Source organism: Phocoena phocoena, chromosome 14 (genome assembly GCF_963924675.1).
Source record: "Phocoena phocoena chromosome 14, mPhoPho1.1, whole genome shotgun sequence".
In the NCBI taxonomy this organism is placed as follows: domain Eukaryota; kingdom Metazoa; phylum Chordata; class Mammalia; order Artiodactyla; family Phocoenidae; genus Phocoena; species Phocoena phocoena.
Window position 1 is genome coordinate 43,290,188 of NC_089232.1, and position 18,072 is coordinate 43,308,259.

The 18,072-nt window shown below is 39.0% G+C and overlaps 1 protein-coding gene across 6 annotated transcripts in view; it reads right to left on the reverse strand.

The window, feature by feature from the left end:
• Positions 1 to 739: 739 nt before the first annotated feature.
• CCDC85A (coiled-coil domain containing 85A) overlaps positions 740 to 18,072 on the reverse strand; it is a 201,016-nt gene continuing 183,683 nt past the window's right edge. The window contains exons 4-7 of one of the 6 annotated variants that reach the window (XM_065890920.1): positions 17,654 to 17,788; positions 14,392 to 14,511; positions 11,916 to 12,014; positions 740 to 829 (exon numbers count right to left, since the gene is read on the reverse strand). In XM_065890920.1, the coding sequence (XP_065746992.1) occupies positions 740 to 829; positions 11,916 to 12,014; positions 14,392 to 14,511; positions 17,654 to 17,788 (444 nt within the window). The remainder of the gene's footprint in view (positions 830 to 11,915; positions 12,015 to 14,391; positions 14,512 to 17,653; positions 17,789 to 18,072) is intronic. The other 5 variants (XM_065890922.1, XM_065890921.1, XM_065890923.1 and 2 more) reach the window with 5 other exon arrangements.

The following is an 18,072-nucleotide window of genomic DNA, read 5'->3' on the forward strand; positions in this document are numbered from 1 at the left end:
AACATCTCACAGCTGGAAACACTTAGAAAAATTGTTGCTTGTTCTTTAATTGAAACTGTTAATATTAACATTAATGAATACACTGAAGATGGAGGTTGATACGTTCCTAAGATGTGTCTTCATGAGCAATACATTAAGATGAAAAGAAAAGATATATTTACTTTGATCAATTAAAATAAATGGTACTCGGGAAAATTTTATGTGGTATTTTTAGCACCTCAAAAGTCAAAACGAAATCCCAGAAACCTAATCTTATCTTGCGTTCAAATCAATTATGCATCAGGAACTAGTATTTTATTAACTAAAATATAATAGGTGACCAACTCTCCAACTTGGGAAGCTGGAAACCACCTCTTATCTTGAACAATATGGTAGAACACTCCCACCATTATATGCAATGATTCAATTCTATCAAAACCACAGAGGCTCTACTGGACTCTTCCAATCATGCAGGTTTCCCAATTACAATTTTCCATCTGAAGAGTCAAAAACTGTTAGTTCTAATGAAAATATTGGTACCAAAATGGTGATTTTCAAAGCTATCTTGTTTGAGATTGACTGTTGTGAACATTGAAGTGAGAGACAAAATACAACTTCAGTTATACTAAAGATTTTAGAGGGAAAATATGTGCAATGTACAATCCCTCCATGTTATTCCATGAGTCCAGGTTTGTGAAAATCCACTCTTTTCTTCTGTCTCTCTGGCAGTGGTGATGTCATGTTTGAAAGAGAGTCCTTCTCACATGGGTCCTTTGTACTGGTTTCCAGACAAATGCTGCCTAATTCCAGGACACGAACCTGCAGCATCTCCAAGTTTCCTCCATACAACCTTAAGAAGAAAAAAAAGTAAGCATCTTAATTGTCCTCTTCCACAAAGACATGTATATGTTTTTTTGTTCTAAGCGGGAATCTATGAGAGGGACAAAAAGGAATATAAGACAAGAGACAAAATATTCACATATTTTGTCAAACACAGACACAAAATGAAATGTGATGCAAGTTTCTAAATCACAAGAACTGCTCAACAGATGGGACTACTACGCTTTGTTAGCAACCAGGGTCAGAATTAAAGAATGATGTGCCAGCTTACACTAGCTGTGAGAGTGGTCCTCAACTCTAGCTGCACACTGGGAGTTACTCTCAAACAGGTATGGTCATCTATTTTTTGTTTTAAAAGCTTTCAACATGATTCTAATATCTAGCCAGAATTAAGAGCACATGAGCAAAATCATCCTGGTTCCTATATTATACCTCTAAAATAAGGGATACCAAAATGTTAAATAGCTAAGAACAAACGCTCCTTCATTGTCCTCAGTGGTTTAAAGTCCTGAGGTGGTAGCATTAAGGGTCAGTGGTAGAGTTCCCTGGTTTCCCCCGCGAAATGGGGGCCTCAGTTATCATAAATCTTAGCTACCCAATATGGTATCTCGGATTACCACAACAGAAAGCATACACATGCAGGGAAAAGATAAGAATAAATTCAAGAGTCACTAAAATAGATACAATATGCTAAAAACTGGTCCATTTTAAAGGGACAGTAGCAAAAGGTGAGAATAATAAGTAATTGTTACTGAATTCAACAACGACATACCAATATACTAACATTAATTAGGAAACACACACAGTAAGTCATAACCCTCTTAGTGTTTCACTATTAGGATTATAATCAGATTGATTAATTCCACAAAAATTTACATTGCTCTAACATGAATACAAACCCGTTGGCTCATTAATTATTCATAGATTGTGTTTCTCTGTTTTCTCTTTTAAAAAGAGCAGATACTCCAGGGAAGCCAAGTACTATTCACAGTACTACATAAGAATATATAGGGTTCTGTCTACCTTCATTTCAAAGCCCATGTAACTATTAGTCTCTCTGTTTTAGCAGGCACAACTATGTGATGGAGATACTGTCATATTTGAAGGGAACTCTAGTATGGTCCTTAACTATTTGGAAAGGAATGATATAGAAATGGATGGCTCAAATTGTACCCAAGGGAGCTAGGAAAGTGTCATTTCTCAGTACACTGACTGAAGAGGCACAAATTCTGAATCAGGAAGCCAAGGAGTGCTATGGACTTTGCCTTTCTAGCCCTTAAATGGTATACATAATTACATCTACGCAGAACGCTTTGATGTCTTGGTTAGAAGCAGAGGATAGAGCCAAATGATCAGGGACGTAAGGCAGTAGATGATTACAACTCAAAAGTGCAACCCCTCTTCAAGTATTCAAATGTAGAATGCAATGGGCCTTAACCCTGAAATTACTATGTGGTGAAAGGAAACTCAGAGAAGGCAGAACTCTGAAATAAGCCAAGGATACAGAATATTAAGGCGGACACAGAGTAGCGACTCATTAACTGAAAGCAGAACAGGTGGGTATCTGGGATAACCAGTCAAGTATTTCAAATGTTCTCAGGGAATTGACAAGAGCCAAACAGACAAACCCAAGATAACTAAGATAAAACCATTACTACAAGATAGATTTACTATTTCTTAGACGGCAGTGTATGTTTGGGGTATAGCTTGGGAAGAGAATAAAAGCACTTGCTGCTGTGAAGAAAAGTCTTTCCATTGTATAGATGTTAACAACTTATCTCCAGAAAGAATACCAGAGACTGAGATAAAACAAGTTGAGTCTTTTAACGGCTATCACATTCTGAGAAAGCTTTACATTTCTGTGACGTTACTGTTCCTCTAATAGGTTTCATAATCTTATGTACGTTATTTCTTACAAACTATGAAACTGTCTCACAATCTGTATTTTTCTTTAATCTCCAATATTTGCTATGTGTTTTTGATATATAACTTACCACGGTGACACAAATATTTTATTTTTTTACATCTTTATTGGAGTATAATTGCTTTACAACGGTGTGTTAGTTTCTGCTTTATAACAAAGTGAATCAGTCATACATATACATACGTCCCCATATCTCTTCCCTCTTGCGTCTCCCTCCCACCCTCCCTATCCCAGCCCTCTAGGTGGTCACAAAGCACCAAGCTGATCTCCCTGTGCTGTGAAGCTGCTTCCCACTAGCTATCTATTTTACATTTGGTAGTGTATATATGTCCATGCCACTCACTTTGTCAGAGCTTAACCTTCCCTCTCCCCATATCCTAAAGTCCATTCTCTAGTAGGTCTGTGTCTTTATTCCTGTCTTACCCCTAGGTTCTTCATGACATTTTTTTTTCTTAAATTCCATATATATGTGTTAGCATACAGTATTTGTCTTTCTCTTTCTGACTTACTTCACTCTGTATGACAGACTCTAGGTCCATCCACCTCATTACAGATAGCTCAATTTCGTTTCTTTTTATGGCTGAGTAATATTCCATTGTATACATGTGACACATCTTCTTTATCCATTCATCCGATGATGGACACTTAGGTTGTTTCCATCTCCTGGCTATTGTAAATAGAGCTGCAGTGAACATTTTGGTACATGACTCTTTTTGAATTATGGTTTTCTCAGGGTGTATGCCCAGTAGTGGGATTGCTGGGTCATATGGTAGTTCTATTTTTAGTTTTTTAAGGAACCTCCATACTGTTCTCCATAGTGGCTATTCACATTCCCACCAGCAGTGCAAGAGTGTTCCCTTTTCTCCACACCCTCTCCAGCATTTATTGTTTCTAGATGTTTTGATGATGGCCATTCTCACCAGTGTGAGATGATATCTCATTGTAGTTTTGAGTTGCATTGCTCTAATGATTAATGATGTTGAGCATTCTTTCATGTGTTTGTTGGCAGTCTGTATATCTTCTTTGGAGAAACGTCTATTTAGGTCTTCTGCCCATTTTTGGATGGGGTTGTTTGTTTTTTTGTTATTGAGCTGCATGAGCTGCTTGTAAATTTTGGAGATTAATCCTTTGTCAGTTGCTTCATTTGCAAATATGTTCTCCCATCCTGAGGGTTGTCTTTTGGTCTTATTTATGGTTTCCTTAGCAGTGCAAAAGCTTTGAAGTTTCATTAGGTCCCATTTGTTTATTTTTGTTTTTGTTTCCATTTCTCTAAGAGGTGGGTCAAAAAGGATCTTGCTGTGATTTATGTCATAGAGTGTTCTGCCTTTGTTTTCCTCTAAGAGTTTGATAGTTTCTGGCCTTACATTGAGGTCTTTAATCATTTTGAGCTTATTTTTGTGTATGGTGTTAGGGAGTGATCTAATCTCATTCTTTTATGTACCTGTCCAGTTTTCCCAGCACCACTCATTGAAGAGGCTGTCCTTTCTCCACTGTACATTCCTGCCTCCTTTGTCAAAGATAAGGTGACCATATGTGCGTGGGTTTATCTCTGGGCTTTCTATCCTGTTCCATTGATCTTTCTGTTTTTGTGCCAGTACCATACTGTCTTGATTATTGTAGCTTTGTAATATAGTATGAAGTCAGGGAGCCTGATTCCTCCAGCTCTGTTTTTTGTTCTCAAGATTGCTTTGGCTATTCGGGGTCTTTTGTGTTTCCATACAAATTGTGAAATTTTTTGTTCTAGTCCTATGAAAAATGCCAGTGGTAGTTTGATAGGGATTGCATTGAATCTGTAGATTGCTTTGGGTAGTAGAGTCATTTTCACAGTGTTGATTCTTCCAATCCAAGAACATGGTATATCTCTCCATCTATTTGTATCATCTTTAATTTCTTTCATCAGTGTCTTATAATTTTCTGTATACAGGTCTTTTGTCTCCTTAGGTAGGTTTATTCCTAGATATTTTTTGTTGCAATGGTAAATGGGAGTGTTTTCTTGATTTCACTTTCAGATTTTTCATCATTGGTGTATAGGAATGCCAGATTTCTGTGCATTAATTTTGTCTCCTGCTACTTTACCAAATTCATTGATTAGCTCTAGTAGTTTTCTGGTAGCATCTCTAGGATTCTCTATGTATAGTATCATGTCATCTGCAAACAGTGACAGCTTAACTTCTTTTCCAATTTGGATTCCTTTATTTCCTTTTCTTCTCTGATTGCTGCAGCTAAAACTTCCAAAACTATGTTGAATAAGAGTGGTGAGAGTGGGCAACCTTGTCTTGTTCCTGATCTTAGTGGAAACGCTTTCAGTTTTTCACCATTGAGGATGATGTTGGGTGTGGGTTTGTCATATATGGCCTTTATTATGTTGAGGAAACCTACTTTCTGCAGGGTTTTTATCATAAATGGGTGGGTGTTGAATTTTGTCGAAAGATTTCACTGCATTTATTGAGAGAATCATATGGTTTTTCTCCTTCAATTTGTTAACATGGTGTATCACATTGATTCATTTGTGTATATTGAAGAATCCTTGCATTCCTAGAATAAACCCCACTTGATCATGGTGTATGATCCTTTTAATGTGCTGTTGGATTCTGTTTGCTAGTATTTTGTTGAGGGTTCTTGCATCCATGTTCATCAGTGATATTGGCCTGTAGTTTTCTTTCTTTGTGACATCCTTGTCTGGTTTTGGTATCAGGGTGATGGTGGCCTCGTAGAATGAGTTTGGGAGTGTTCCTCCCTCTGCTATATTTTGGAAGAGTTTGAGAAGGATAGGTGTTAGCTCTTCTCTAAATGTTTGATAGAATTCGCCTGTGAATCCATCTGGTCCTGGGCTTTTGTTTGTTGGAAGATTTTTAATCACAGTTTCAATTTCAGTGCTTGTGATTGGTCTGTTCATATTTTCTACTTCTTCCTGATTCAGTCTTGGCAGGTTGTGCATTTCTAAGAATTTGTCCATTTCTTCCAGGTTGTCCATTTGATTGGCATATAGTTGCTTGTAGTAATCTCTCATGACCTTTTGTATTTCTGCAGTATCAGTAGTTACTTCTCCTTTTTCATTTCTAATTCTCTTGATTTGAGTCTTCTCCCTTTTTTTCTTGATGAGTCTGGCTAATGGTTTATAATTTTGTTTATCTTCTCAAAGAACCAGCTTTTAGTTTTATTGATCTTTGCTATCGTTTCCTTCATTTCTTTTTCATTTATTTCTGATCTGATCTTTATGATTTCTTTCCTTCTGTTAAGTTTGGGGTTGTTTTGTTCTTCTTTCTCTAGTTGCTTTAGGTGCAAGGTTAGGTTGTTTATTCGAGATGTTTCCTGTTTCTTAAGGTAGGATTCTATTGCTTGAAACTTCCCTCTTAGAACTGCTTTTGCTGCATCCCATAGGTTTTGGGTTGTCGTGTCTCCATTGTCATTTGTTTCTAGGTATTTTTTGATTTCCTCATTGATTTCTTCAGTGATCACTGATTTCTTTAGTGATCACTTCAGTATTAAGTAGTGTATTGTTTAGCCTCCATGTGTTTGTATTTTTTACAGATCTTTTCCTGTAATTGATATCTAGTCTCATAGCATTGTGGTTGGAAAAGATACTTGATACAATTTCAGTTTTCTTAAATTTACCAAGGCTTGATTTGTGACCCAAGATATGATCTATCCTGGAGAATGTTCCATGAGCACTTGAGAAAATGTATATTCTGTTGTTTTTGGATGGAATGTCCTATAAATATCAATTAAGTCCATCTTGTTTAATGTATCACTTAAAGCTTGTGTTTCCTTATTTATTTTTATTTTCATTTTGGATGATGTGTCCGTTGGTGAAAGTGGGGTGTTAAAGTCCCCTACTATGAATGTGTTCCTGTCGATTTCCCCTTTTATGGCTGTTAGTATTTGCCTTATGTATTGATGTGCTCCTATGTTGGGTACATAAATATTTACAATTGTTTTATCTTCTTCTTGGATTGATTCCTTGATCATTATGTAGTGTCCTTCTTTGTCTCTTCTAATCTTCATTTTAAAGTCTATTTTGTCTGATATGAGAATTGCTACTCCAGCTTTCTTTTGTTTTCCATTTGCATGGAATATCTTTTTCCATCCCCTCACTTTCAGTCTCTGTCAGTCTGTATGTGTCTCTAGGACTGAAGTGGGTCTCTTGCAGACAGCATATAAATGGGTCTTGTTTTTGTATCCATTCAGACAATCTGTGTCTTCTGGTGGGAGCATTTAGACCATTTGCATTTAAGGTAATTATTGATATGTATGTTCCTATTCCCATTTTCTTAATTGTTTTGGGTTCATTATTGTAGGTCTTTTCCTTCTCTTGTGTTTCTTGCCTAGAGAAGTTCCTTTAGCATTTGTTGTAAAGCTGGTTTGGTGGTGCTGAACTCTCTTAGCTTTTGCTTGTCTGTAAAGATTTTAATTGCTCCATCAAATCTGAATGAGATCCTTGCTGGGTAGAGTAATCTTGGTTGCAGGTTTTTCTCCTTCATCACTTTAAATATGTCCTGCCAGCCCCTTCTGGCTTGCAGAGTTTCTGCTGAAAGATCAGCTGTTAACCTTATGGGGATTCCCTTGTGTGTTATTTGTTGTTTTTCCCTTGCTGCTTTTAATATGTTTTCTTTGTATTTAATTTTTGACAGTTTGATTAATATGTGTCTTGGCGTATTTCTCCTTGGATGTATCCTGTATGGGACTCTCTGTGCTTCCTGGACTTGAATGACTATTGCTCTTCCCATATTAGGGAAGTTTCCAACTATAATCTCTTCAAATATTTTCTCAGTCCCTTTCTTTTTCTCTTCTTCTTCTGGAACCCCTATAATTTGAATGTTGGTGCATTTAATGTTGTCCCAGAGGTCTCTGAGACTGTCCTCAGTTCTTTTCATTCTTTATTCTGCTCTGCAGTAGTTATTTCCACTATTTTATCTTCCAGGTCACTTATCCGTTCTTCTGCCTCAGTTATTCTGCTATTGATCCCATCTAGAGTATTTTTAATTTCATTTATTGTGTTGTTCATCATTGCTTGTTTCATCTTTAGTTCTTCTAGGTCCTTGTTAAATGTTTCTTGTGTTTTCTCTATTCTGTTTTCAAGATTTTGGATCATCTTTACTATCATTATTCTGAATTCTTTTTCAGATAGACTGCCTATTTCCTCTTCACTTGTTAGGTCTGAGTGGGGTTTTATCTTGCTCCTTCATCTGCTGTGTGTTTTTCTGTCTTCTCATTTTGCTTATCTTACTGTGTTTGGGGTCTCCTTTTTGCAGGCTGCAGGTTCGTAGTTCCCGTTGTTTTTGGTGTCTGTCCCCAGTGGCTAAGGTTGGTTCAGTGGGTTGTGTAGGCTTCCTGGTGGAGGGGACTAGTGCCTGTGTTCTGGTGGATGAGGCTGGATCTTGTCTTTCTGGTGGGCAGGTCCACATCTGGTGGTGTGTTTTGGGGTCCTGTGGACTTATTATGATTTTAGGCAGCCTCTCTGCTAATGGGTGGGGTTGTGTTCCTGTCTTGCTAGTTGTTTGGCATAGAGTGTCCAGCACTGTAGCTTGCTGGTCGTTGAGTGAAGCTGGGTGCTGGTGTTGAGGTGGAGATCTCTGGGAGATTTTCGCCGTCTGATATTATGTGGAGCTGGGAGGTCTCTCGTTGACCAGTGTCCTGAAGTTGGCTCTCCCACCTCAGAGGCCCAGCACTGACTCCTGGCTGCAGCACCAAGAGCCTTTCACCCACACGGCTCAGAATAAAAGGGAGAAAAAGTAGAAAGAAAGGAAGGAAGGAAAGAAAGAATAAAGGAGGGAGGGAGGAAGGGATGGAGGGAGGGAAGGAAGGAAAGAAAGGAAGAAAGAATATAAAATAAATTTATTAAAATAAAAAATAATTAAGAAAAAATAATTTTTTTAAAAAAATGAAAAAAAACAAAACCAAAAATAAACAGACGGATAGAACCCTAGGACAAATGGTGGAAGCAAAGCTATACAGACAAAATCTCACACAGAAGCATACACTCACAAAAAGAGGAAAAGGGGAGAAAATCCTAGATCTTGCTCTCAAAGCCCACCTCCTCAATTTGGGATGATTTGTTGTCTATTCATGTATTCCACAGATGCAGGGTACATCAAGTTGATTGTGGAGCTTTAATCTGCTGCTTCAGAGGCTGCTGGGAGGGATTTTCCTTTCTCTTCTTTGTTCTCACAGCTCCCGGGGCTCAGCTTTGGATTTGGCCCTGCCTCTGCGTGTAGGTTGCCGGAGGGCGTCTGTTATTTGCTCAGACAGGATGGGGTTAAAGGAGCAGCTGCTTCAGGGACTGTGGCACACTCAGGCCAGGGGGAGGGAGGGGTACGGAGTGCAGGGCTAGCCTGTGGCAGCAGAGGGCAGCGTGACATTGCAGCAGCCTGAGGCGCACCGTGTGTTCTGGGAAAGTTGTCGCTGGATCCTGGGACCCTGGCAGTGGCGGGCTGCACAGGCTCCCCAGAAGGGGGGTGCTGTGCTCACACACAGGCTTCTTGACAGCAGTAGCAGCCTTAGCATCTCCTGCCCGTCTCTGGGGTCCGCGCTGATAGCCCCGGCTCGCACCCGTCTCTGGAGCTCCTTTAAGCAGTGCTCTTAATCCCCTCTCCTCGCGCACCAGGAAACAAAGAGGGAAGAAAGCAGGTCCAGACTTTTCCCCGGACTCCCTCCCAGCAGCTAGACGTGGTGCACTAACCCCCTGCAGGCTGTGTTCACGCCACCAACACCAGTCCTCTCCCAGAGCTCTGACCGAAGCCTGAGCCTCAGCTCCCAGCCCTGCCCGCCCCGGCGGGGGAGCAGACAAGCCTCTCGGGGGCTGGTGAGTGCCAGTCAGCACTGATCCTCTGTGCGGGAATTTCTCCGCTATGCTCTCCGCACCCCTGTTGCTGTGCTCTCCTCCGCGGCTCCGAAGCTTCCCCCTCCGCCACCCGCAGTCTCTGCCCACGAAGGGGCTTCCTAGTGTGTGGAAACCTTGCCTCCTTCACAGCTCCCTCCCACTGGTACAGGTCCTGTCCCTATTCTTTGGTCTCTGCTTATTCTTTATGCTTTTGCCCTGCCCAGGTATGTGGGGAGTTTCTTGCCTTTTGGGAGGTCTGAGGCCTTCTGCCAGCGTTCAGTAGGTGTTCTGTAGGAGTTGTTCCACGTGTAGATGTATTTCTGGAGTGTCTGTGGGGAGGAAGGTGATCTCTGCATCTTACTCTTCCACCTTCTTCCCCTTGTCTTGACACAAATATTTTAAATCAACAATTTTTTCTCTTAGCTTTTAAATAGTTTCCAAATATAAGAGTGCTAATAATCAGATTTGAACTACATTTTTTTTCTCAAATTTCGGTGATAAAAGATGCCCTAGAAAACTTCTGAAGGTACACAAAGAGGACAGTGAAGGATTTTTGGAAACACAGGCGAGCAAAAAATCATTGCAGAACTAATCAAGATCCAATTCATTAGTGGGTCGCTTCTACGACTCAGAAATAACTTTTCTAATATCTAAAAATCTTTCCTCAAAAAACAGTCCTGCTGTTTCTTTACAGAAGTTCTGCCATTAAGCACAATGGAGATGGTCTCCTCTGCAAGCTATTGGGTTGGCCAAAAAGTTCATTCTGGTTTTTTCTGACCAGATGTTACAGAAAAACCCAAACAAAATTTTTGGGGCGCCCAATACATTGATTTTCATTATTGAGGAAAGAAAATGGCAGTGCCTGGATTAACTAACTACACTTGGGAAAGTGGAAAGGGCTGGTCCTCAGAGGAAATCTGGGTATACATCTGACTTCACTGTTCATTAGAGAACAATTTTGGGCAAGTAACTTAGTTTCTTCAAACATAAAATGCAAGTATGGGGTTCTTACCGAGGAGTTCCTAACCCAACTGCCCATGATCTGGGGTGAAACCCAGACCTCTGAATTATGAAGGAGCCTCATATGACTCTTTGAGAACCACTGGAGGTGTGACCTTCTATGGTCCCTTCTAGTTTTACAATTCCTAACGTCTGAACTTTAAAATTTATCTGAGGGAAATGTTCAAAGTGAAAACCTTAAGGACAGGCAAAAAGCTACAGAAGATGAACAGTGATGCATTTAGGAAATTATGACATCTAGAACCAACGACCTTTTGAAAACAGACAAAAACAGATATGTAGGAAAGAAAAACAGCCACAACACAAGCAAGCAGGAGCCTATATGTGCTGGGGCAAGAGTGTTAAAATAAAATGCCCATGGGACCTAATTTAACGTTTACTGGATTCCAGAAACACCTTAGGGAGGTACATAAATGAGATATCTGGTCCTAATAGCCTAAAGCTGAAGGGTGTTTCCAAGCAATTTTGATACCCTAATGAACAAAGACTATAGGGATAAAGTACAGTATAAAGCCAATTCAAATCAGTGCTTAAAATAATCGGCCATGAATTTTTGCTTTTAAGAAATGTCTTCCCCTATCATATTCTACTTAGCTTTTTAACAAGCTTCACAAATTATATTCTTGATCAAATGATATATCCAAGCGTATTACTAAACTAAAATTCAGTTAATCAAATGCAAACCGCAATAATGATTACATAGGCTGTGTGTGCACTGTGAAAATAGCATGTCTTTTTTTCTTTTTAAACTGTGCTTTTCTGTGACTTCATAAGGCAGATTTCTGTGTAGCTAACTATCTCTGAAGTTCGTATCTATCTACCTCTTACTATTTTGAGCTTGCATCAACCACTGAGAGGTAAAGATACTGCTTGGCATGACAGGAGCACACGTATCAGATGCATGAAGAACTAAGCAAATATTACCTATTAAGATAGTGATTTTTTTTTTCCCCTAGTTACAAATAATCTGAAGAAGGTTGTGTTTTCTTTATCACAGGTTTTTAAACATAATTAAGGAAAATTAAGAAATGGAAGCTTATTTTATCAAAACTAGGAACATTTTAGAAAATTTATTCAAAAACTTTCACACTTCATTCTGTAACACAGAATTGGCTGATTCTTGCTTACCTGAATATTTTACAACACGATTACTGTGTTAACAAAACTGCCATAAAATTTACTAAAGAAAATCAAGGGAAGGTTGGTTTTACTTTCACATAAAAATATAAAGGCATTTGGCCAGCATTTTAAAAAGAATGTATTCATGAAGCAATAACTAAGCTATGGTGAGGTTTTCGACACAGAATACACAATAAAGCACATTAAACTCACATTGCACATTTCTCTGACTATAGCTTTTTCTGTCTCACTAAGGTCATGTTCATACTCTTTACCCTGTTGACGATCTATAGTTTCCTGAACATCCAAGACCTGGATTTGTTGAAAAAGAAAAGCAAATTTCACATGGAAAAAAACTTGTTAGTTATGAATAAAAATCAAGGCGCTCCACTTTGTAAAAAACCTTTAGTTTTCTCCATGTCTGCATATCAGAGTGGATTAGCACATGGCAAAATCTTTTAAAAGAGTTGATTGTTCTGAAAGCTATCTGAATCCTACTTGATTCTCAAATGGCCATTAAGAGCCATCTATTGCATCACTAATAGTCAATTGAATTCATTAACAATGAGATGCATTTAGTTACTTTGGTCATTAAGATAAACTTGATTGTCAACCATTTGGAGACAGTCAATAATTCTTGCTCCATTGTAAAGACTGGCATGCAATCTATATTGCTCAACAGTCCAGACGATATGTAGACGTGGTGTTATCACAAGTGGGCTAACTCCTCACACTGGCTTACAACAACACTTTCCCCACAGCTATGACCATGGAGTTTATTAAAGCCCAGACATTTTAAAAAACTTATCAGAAAATGAGAAAAGGAGCCATTGTCCTGACTATTCCTTTCAGAACAGAACAATCTTATGATATAAATCAGCTCTACAGTGGTAGCTTTTAAAAACAAAACGTTGAGTGGCTACATTTCTTTTTTTACACTGCGATGTTCTGAAGATGCATTTCCCAGAGGCTATGTTTGCACATATTTCTGTTTCAACTCGTGGAAGCGAACGTATTCTATATTCAAGAGCTTCCAGTACCCAATCAAGATGCTTCAGTTGCTTGGCATTACCCATTGGCCAAGTGAGGACACTTAACGTGTTCTGATTATAATATAGTATCTTCCTCTTGAGATAAAATTTTAGATGAAAATTAGAGAATGAATTCAGAGAAAATTGAATAGCTCTTCCTTGCCCTCCCCTTCCTTTTAGGCCATACTAACACAGCTGCCTTGAGAAATTTGGGAATGGTGGCAATGTGACCCACTGCACTGATCTGATTCCAACTGCACTTGCCATTGAATAAGGCAATAGGCTGAAACAGGTTTCAGACAGTTTGGAAAGCAGGGCAGCGTGTTGCCTTTGGAGTATGTGCAGATACTAATACTACAGGATTGAAGCCACTCCTTCATTTTCCCATTTCGGAAATGCTTTTCAGATCGCTAGTGCCTGATTTACGCTAAAGTAACAGCTTCTTTAGCATGCTGTTCGTACTAAACAGTATCCACATGCTGTCGCAGAGAGCAAGCCAGTTGATAAGCCAGCAGCCCAGACACAGGGCGGTGCCCAATCAGTATGTGCTTGAGAGAAGCAAACTCATTTCATCTAAGTTCCAGCAAAATATAACAAGGGAGCTAAAGCGACTGCTAAAACAGTCATCCTCAAATAAATACTCTGCGGTTCTCATCTACTTCTTTGCTTTCTGCATGCCAAGGAAAGTGTGGGCCCCTTCACAAGAGTGCATCATCAGGCTGTTGATAAGTCCTTCTGAAACCAAAACAGTTTTAGAAAAGTCGTTGAAACCCATGTGGCAAAAGCAGGACTGAAGCACTCTACTTACTTTATGGCTCAGAAAGGTTCGACCAAGGCTACATGTTAGGAATTATAGGTAATTTGGAGGACAGTGTTTTATACTTTGGAACTGATGAAACTTCAAGGAACTGTCTCAGTTCTTAAGATTTTTATTGCCTGCCGTTTCTTCTCAGAGAGGTAAATATTTACACTGCTTATTATTAATTTTACTTATTGGAAAGCTCCTTACTGGTAAAGAAAAATAAATGATAAATTTCAGCCAAATCTTTTTTTAAGTCATTGCTGAAGCTGAAGTATAAGCAAAAAATAAAATATCTTCATGAATAAGACCATATATCTATTTTCTAATACTCTATAAAGAAGCATTAAAGCATTAACTAGAGTTTGAAGACTTAATTTCTATTTAATGGTGAACAGAGTAGGTTTTTGTTTATTTGAAAACTTTCAGTACTTCAGTTGCAAAAAGAAAGAAAAATATGGTATCTTTCCTTATTTTGGCCAACTATTAACTTCCTATATTTGAAGACATCCATGCTACAAACATTGCACAGAAAATACCTGTAACAGTATTTTACACATATGAATATACATGCACATCAGACTTCAACTTCGATGCAGATAGATATGAATCACATTACTCGAAACAAAATGATAAAACTAGAGATTCAATTCAACCATAAGTATTCAAACCCACTATTAGTTTAAAAAAATTAAAATCATACTTTAAAACTTAAGATAAAAAAAAAAAAGTTACACCATAAGGGCTCAAAAAATAAAGTATCTATGGTTAAAACGAGACCGTGAGGATTACCAGACTATAGCGAACAAGCCACAACACAACTGAAGTACTGGATAAATGGCTGTACACAGTTGGTTACCTTAAGAGAGTGTACCACGGGTTCAGGCTGCTGAGAAGGTGTGGTATGTCCACTGAAGCTAGCTGGAGAGTTGGGTGAACTGTTACTCCCATCAGCCCCTGATGACAACCTAAAAGAACCCTTAGTAGAAAATCAACAACTTTGTTATTAAAACAAAGGTCGTTTATAACTGCAGAGATGTCATTCAATATTCAATTTCACTGCCAAACAAGAATTAGCCATGTTGTTAATTTTCTCTAGCCTGTCCAAAGATGCTATCAACCTGTTAATTGGAAGACACTCTCTGCTTGACCAGCAGAGGGAAAAAAAAAAAAAAAAATGTAACCAAGAGCCATCTCTATGCATTTCCAGATGTCACTTCTGATTTACCAAAGAGAGCAGTGCCCCCTAAGGAATGCCCATTAAGAACATTTCAAGAATGATTTTTGAAACTTAAAGCTACTCAAGAGTAGGGAATTTGTGAGTTACTCCACAGCTGAGTTACACATGCTCACTCAGCAAGACAAATGCCATATTCCATATGTCTCAGAAAATGCAGACACATCACCATTTCTCAAAGGCATATTGCTGCATTCGAGAAATGGTGTCCCTTATAAAACCCTTCTTTGAGGGAAAGACCTATGGTGGAACATTTCCCAAAGAGATTTAACCATATTCAACATTTTCTTCAAGAATTCTCTTATTTTATGAACTTTTAAAAACTGAAAAACAAAACAGATCACAAATTACGTATTTGTAGTGTAGTGACTCTTCAACTGAACTGCTGAGAAGTCAGAACTTGGGCATTAGTCATTTGACCTGTGAGAGTCACAGTCACCCATACAGGAACTGGGAAAAAGTAAAAAACGTCACTTTTTCTAGGGGTTCCTCGGGAAAAAGACTAATGGATCAGGAAAGAAAAAGAACAGCAGTGATCTATCCTCCTAGCAAAAACAGTCTAATGGGAATTGGCCAAACCTGTTTTTAGGGCCTGAGAGATTTTAATTTCTGTCCATCAACAAATCTACAGATTTTTTTCATAATAGATTAATAACTGTTCCCTTTAACTTGATCCTATGAATCTAACCCCCGGAGAAGGAGCCAGGGAAGGGGCATCATGTGTGAAATCATGAAAGGAAGAAACAACAGTGATCTGGGACGTTAATTTTCCAGCACCTACAGGAGAGCTTCTATGTTGTGCATTTTGGGGACGGGAGGGAGGAGCTGAGCACAGGTTACAGGTATGGGTTTTACACAAACAACACTATTTGTAGAGAAATTAACTCTTCCTGTTGAGTTTTACAAAGGTGATTATTTGTATGCAACTTGGAAAATCTCTCTTCCCTTGTCACTGTCCTTTCTTCCTATGTCCTTGAAGGCTATCCTTGCCACCTCACAAGCCAACTGAGGCCATGTTCTTTTCCTAATGCAATCAGGTCAGGTCCTGCCCCCGCCCTCACTAGCCAACAGGGAGAGGAAGCCATGGAATCTGACATTTAGGTGACCTCTCCAGCTTCTGTCTGCCGTTGCAACTAATGATGAAATTAACAGGAGGTGATGAACAGAACATACAATTATTATAGCCCCAACCCCCTCTGGGAAAAAAATGTTTATAATACTTGTTTTGCTGTATTTGTAATTTGGATCAAATCAGACATAATAGTACCCAAAACAAATAATAGAAAGGAAACTGTTTGAAGTTTAAAGATGGTTAATAATAGGCACACACTCCCCCCACCAAATTTGGGCATCCTCTTCCTTTATAGAGATCAAATATTCCCAAAGCGAAGGAGTTATAAAGGAAGCTCTTCTTCCCTGAAAAGCCCTGATCCTCTACTAGTCTCTTTCCTGACTGGTATCACCCTTATGAACTCTTTGGAAAAGGCTTCTGAGGTTATACAGAGTTCACATGGACCCTCTCATTTAGACTCCACCACTGCAGTGCTGTTTCCTCTGACTGGTAATCTAACTTGGCAACAATCCTTCCCACTCTGGGATACACTCTCTTCCAGTTCTCCCTTTCAAATCCTTTTCTGCCCAGCCCTTCTGTTTCAAAGGTTCCCTTCCCAGACGTGGCAAAATGGTAGGCATGTCAAATTCTAGCTTGCTATTCCTTGGGCACGGGACCTCTATCTTTCAGGGTATTTTGGTTTAAGAGAATTTCTGAAATCAATGATAAGTAGCTTCCCTAAACCAAATCCTCTGGGCAATTAAGCATTGTTTAAACTTAAGGAGAGTCCTGTCTGTTCAGAAAAACATACTTTTTTATTAAAGAAGTTTCATCATCATGATGAAGGCTACAATGGAAACTACCCAGTGGAGAAAAACTTACCATTCAGGAATTAAAGTTCTACTTAAAACTTGTCTTGCGAGCCATGGACTGGTAATCATTAGAAAGGTCAAGGTTTATATTGTATGTAGTTTTTGTGAAGCCGCAAAGGTTACTGAATGCTGGTTAAGTTGTACACTAACAGGTGCTGAAGAGTTTTCTAGATTATAGCAGAAACAAGCACCTCATTCTATCACATCTTATTTAGTTACTATGAAATAAAAGCTTAGATTTCTATGTACTTATTAGTAGAATCAGACCAATACCTGGAGTTTTCTCTGGGCTCCATCAATACATATTCTCCATCGAATAATACATTTTTCTCTGAAGTATTTTTTAAAATATGCTACTGGGTGAAATACTAGCCCAACAAATAATTTTAAACAGTCCCTTGGAGTTTATTTCAATAAGATTTAGCCTGTTTATTTAAATCGTATCTTGGCTGGCTCAGGAGACAGGGAATTTAAAAAGAAAAAAAATCTTACTAAAATGGGAAATGTGACTCCCAGCTTTGGGGTTGCTTATTTTCAGGCTACACATGATGACACAGTGCATGCACCACCTCTTGGGTCAGCAGTCAATTTGAAAGGGCAAGGAATAATTTTCTGGGCTGGTCGTGAGACATCTGATGGTGTCTAACAATTCCTTTCCATGGCCACTGACCTTTAAACTCCTTTTCACAAAAGGTGCAGGTACTTTCCTCCTCCTCCAGTGTTTGGGGTTATTCAACTTTCACCCCCAGGTTCAGGGAAAAAAAAAAAAAAAACACTGAAGGCGACCATTTAGGAGGTGAAATAGACTCTACTCCCGCCTTCCCTCCCTGATTTGGACACACAGTGACTTTCTTTCATGTGTACAGACTTCTTCTTTCCCCCCCAGTATGCCTTTTCCTCTAGCAACAGAAGCCGTCTGGTTATGCACAAGCAAATCAGCAGCTGACCCATCTTCACTCACCGGGAGAGTGGGCAGGCATCGTCCTATTCCTCGGCACCCTTGCCACCACTGCAAGACCCGCCGGGCTCTGGGCCCCCAGCCTTTCTCCATATTTGAGCTGTTTCTAGTTGGAGGTTGCCTTCTATTCTGGGTAGCCTTATATTTGGAACAATATAGTACAATCACTCAGAAAAATACTGTTTCTCAAGTCTCAAGAAAGCATATAGAATAAGAAGCTTAATGAAATGAACCACAATGACCACAATGGCAAGCTGTAACATGCACCTCTAACTAGGGAAAAAATTAAAACTCACTGAAGTCCTGTGTATGAGAGCTAATACTGATTTTTTTTTAAAGTTTTGGGCAAAGGTATAACTAATTCTCAAGCTATCAAAAAGAGACATGATAATGCCAAAATTCCAGAAAAAAAGAAAAAGGAA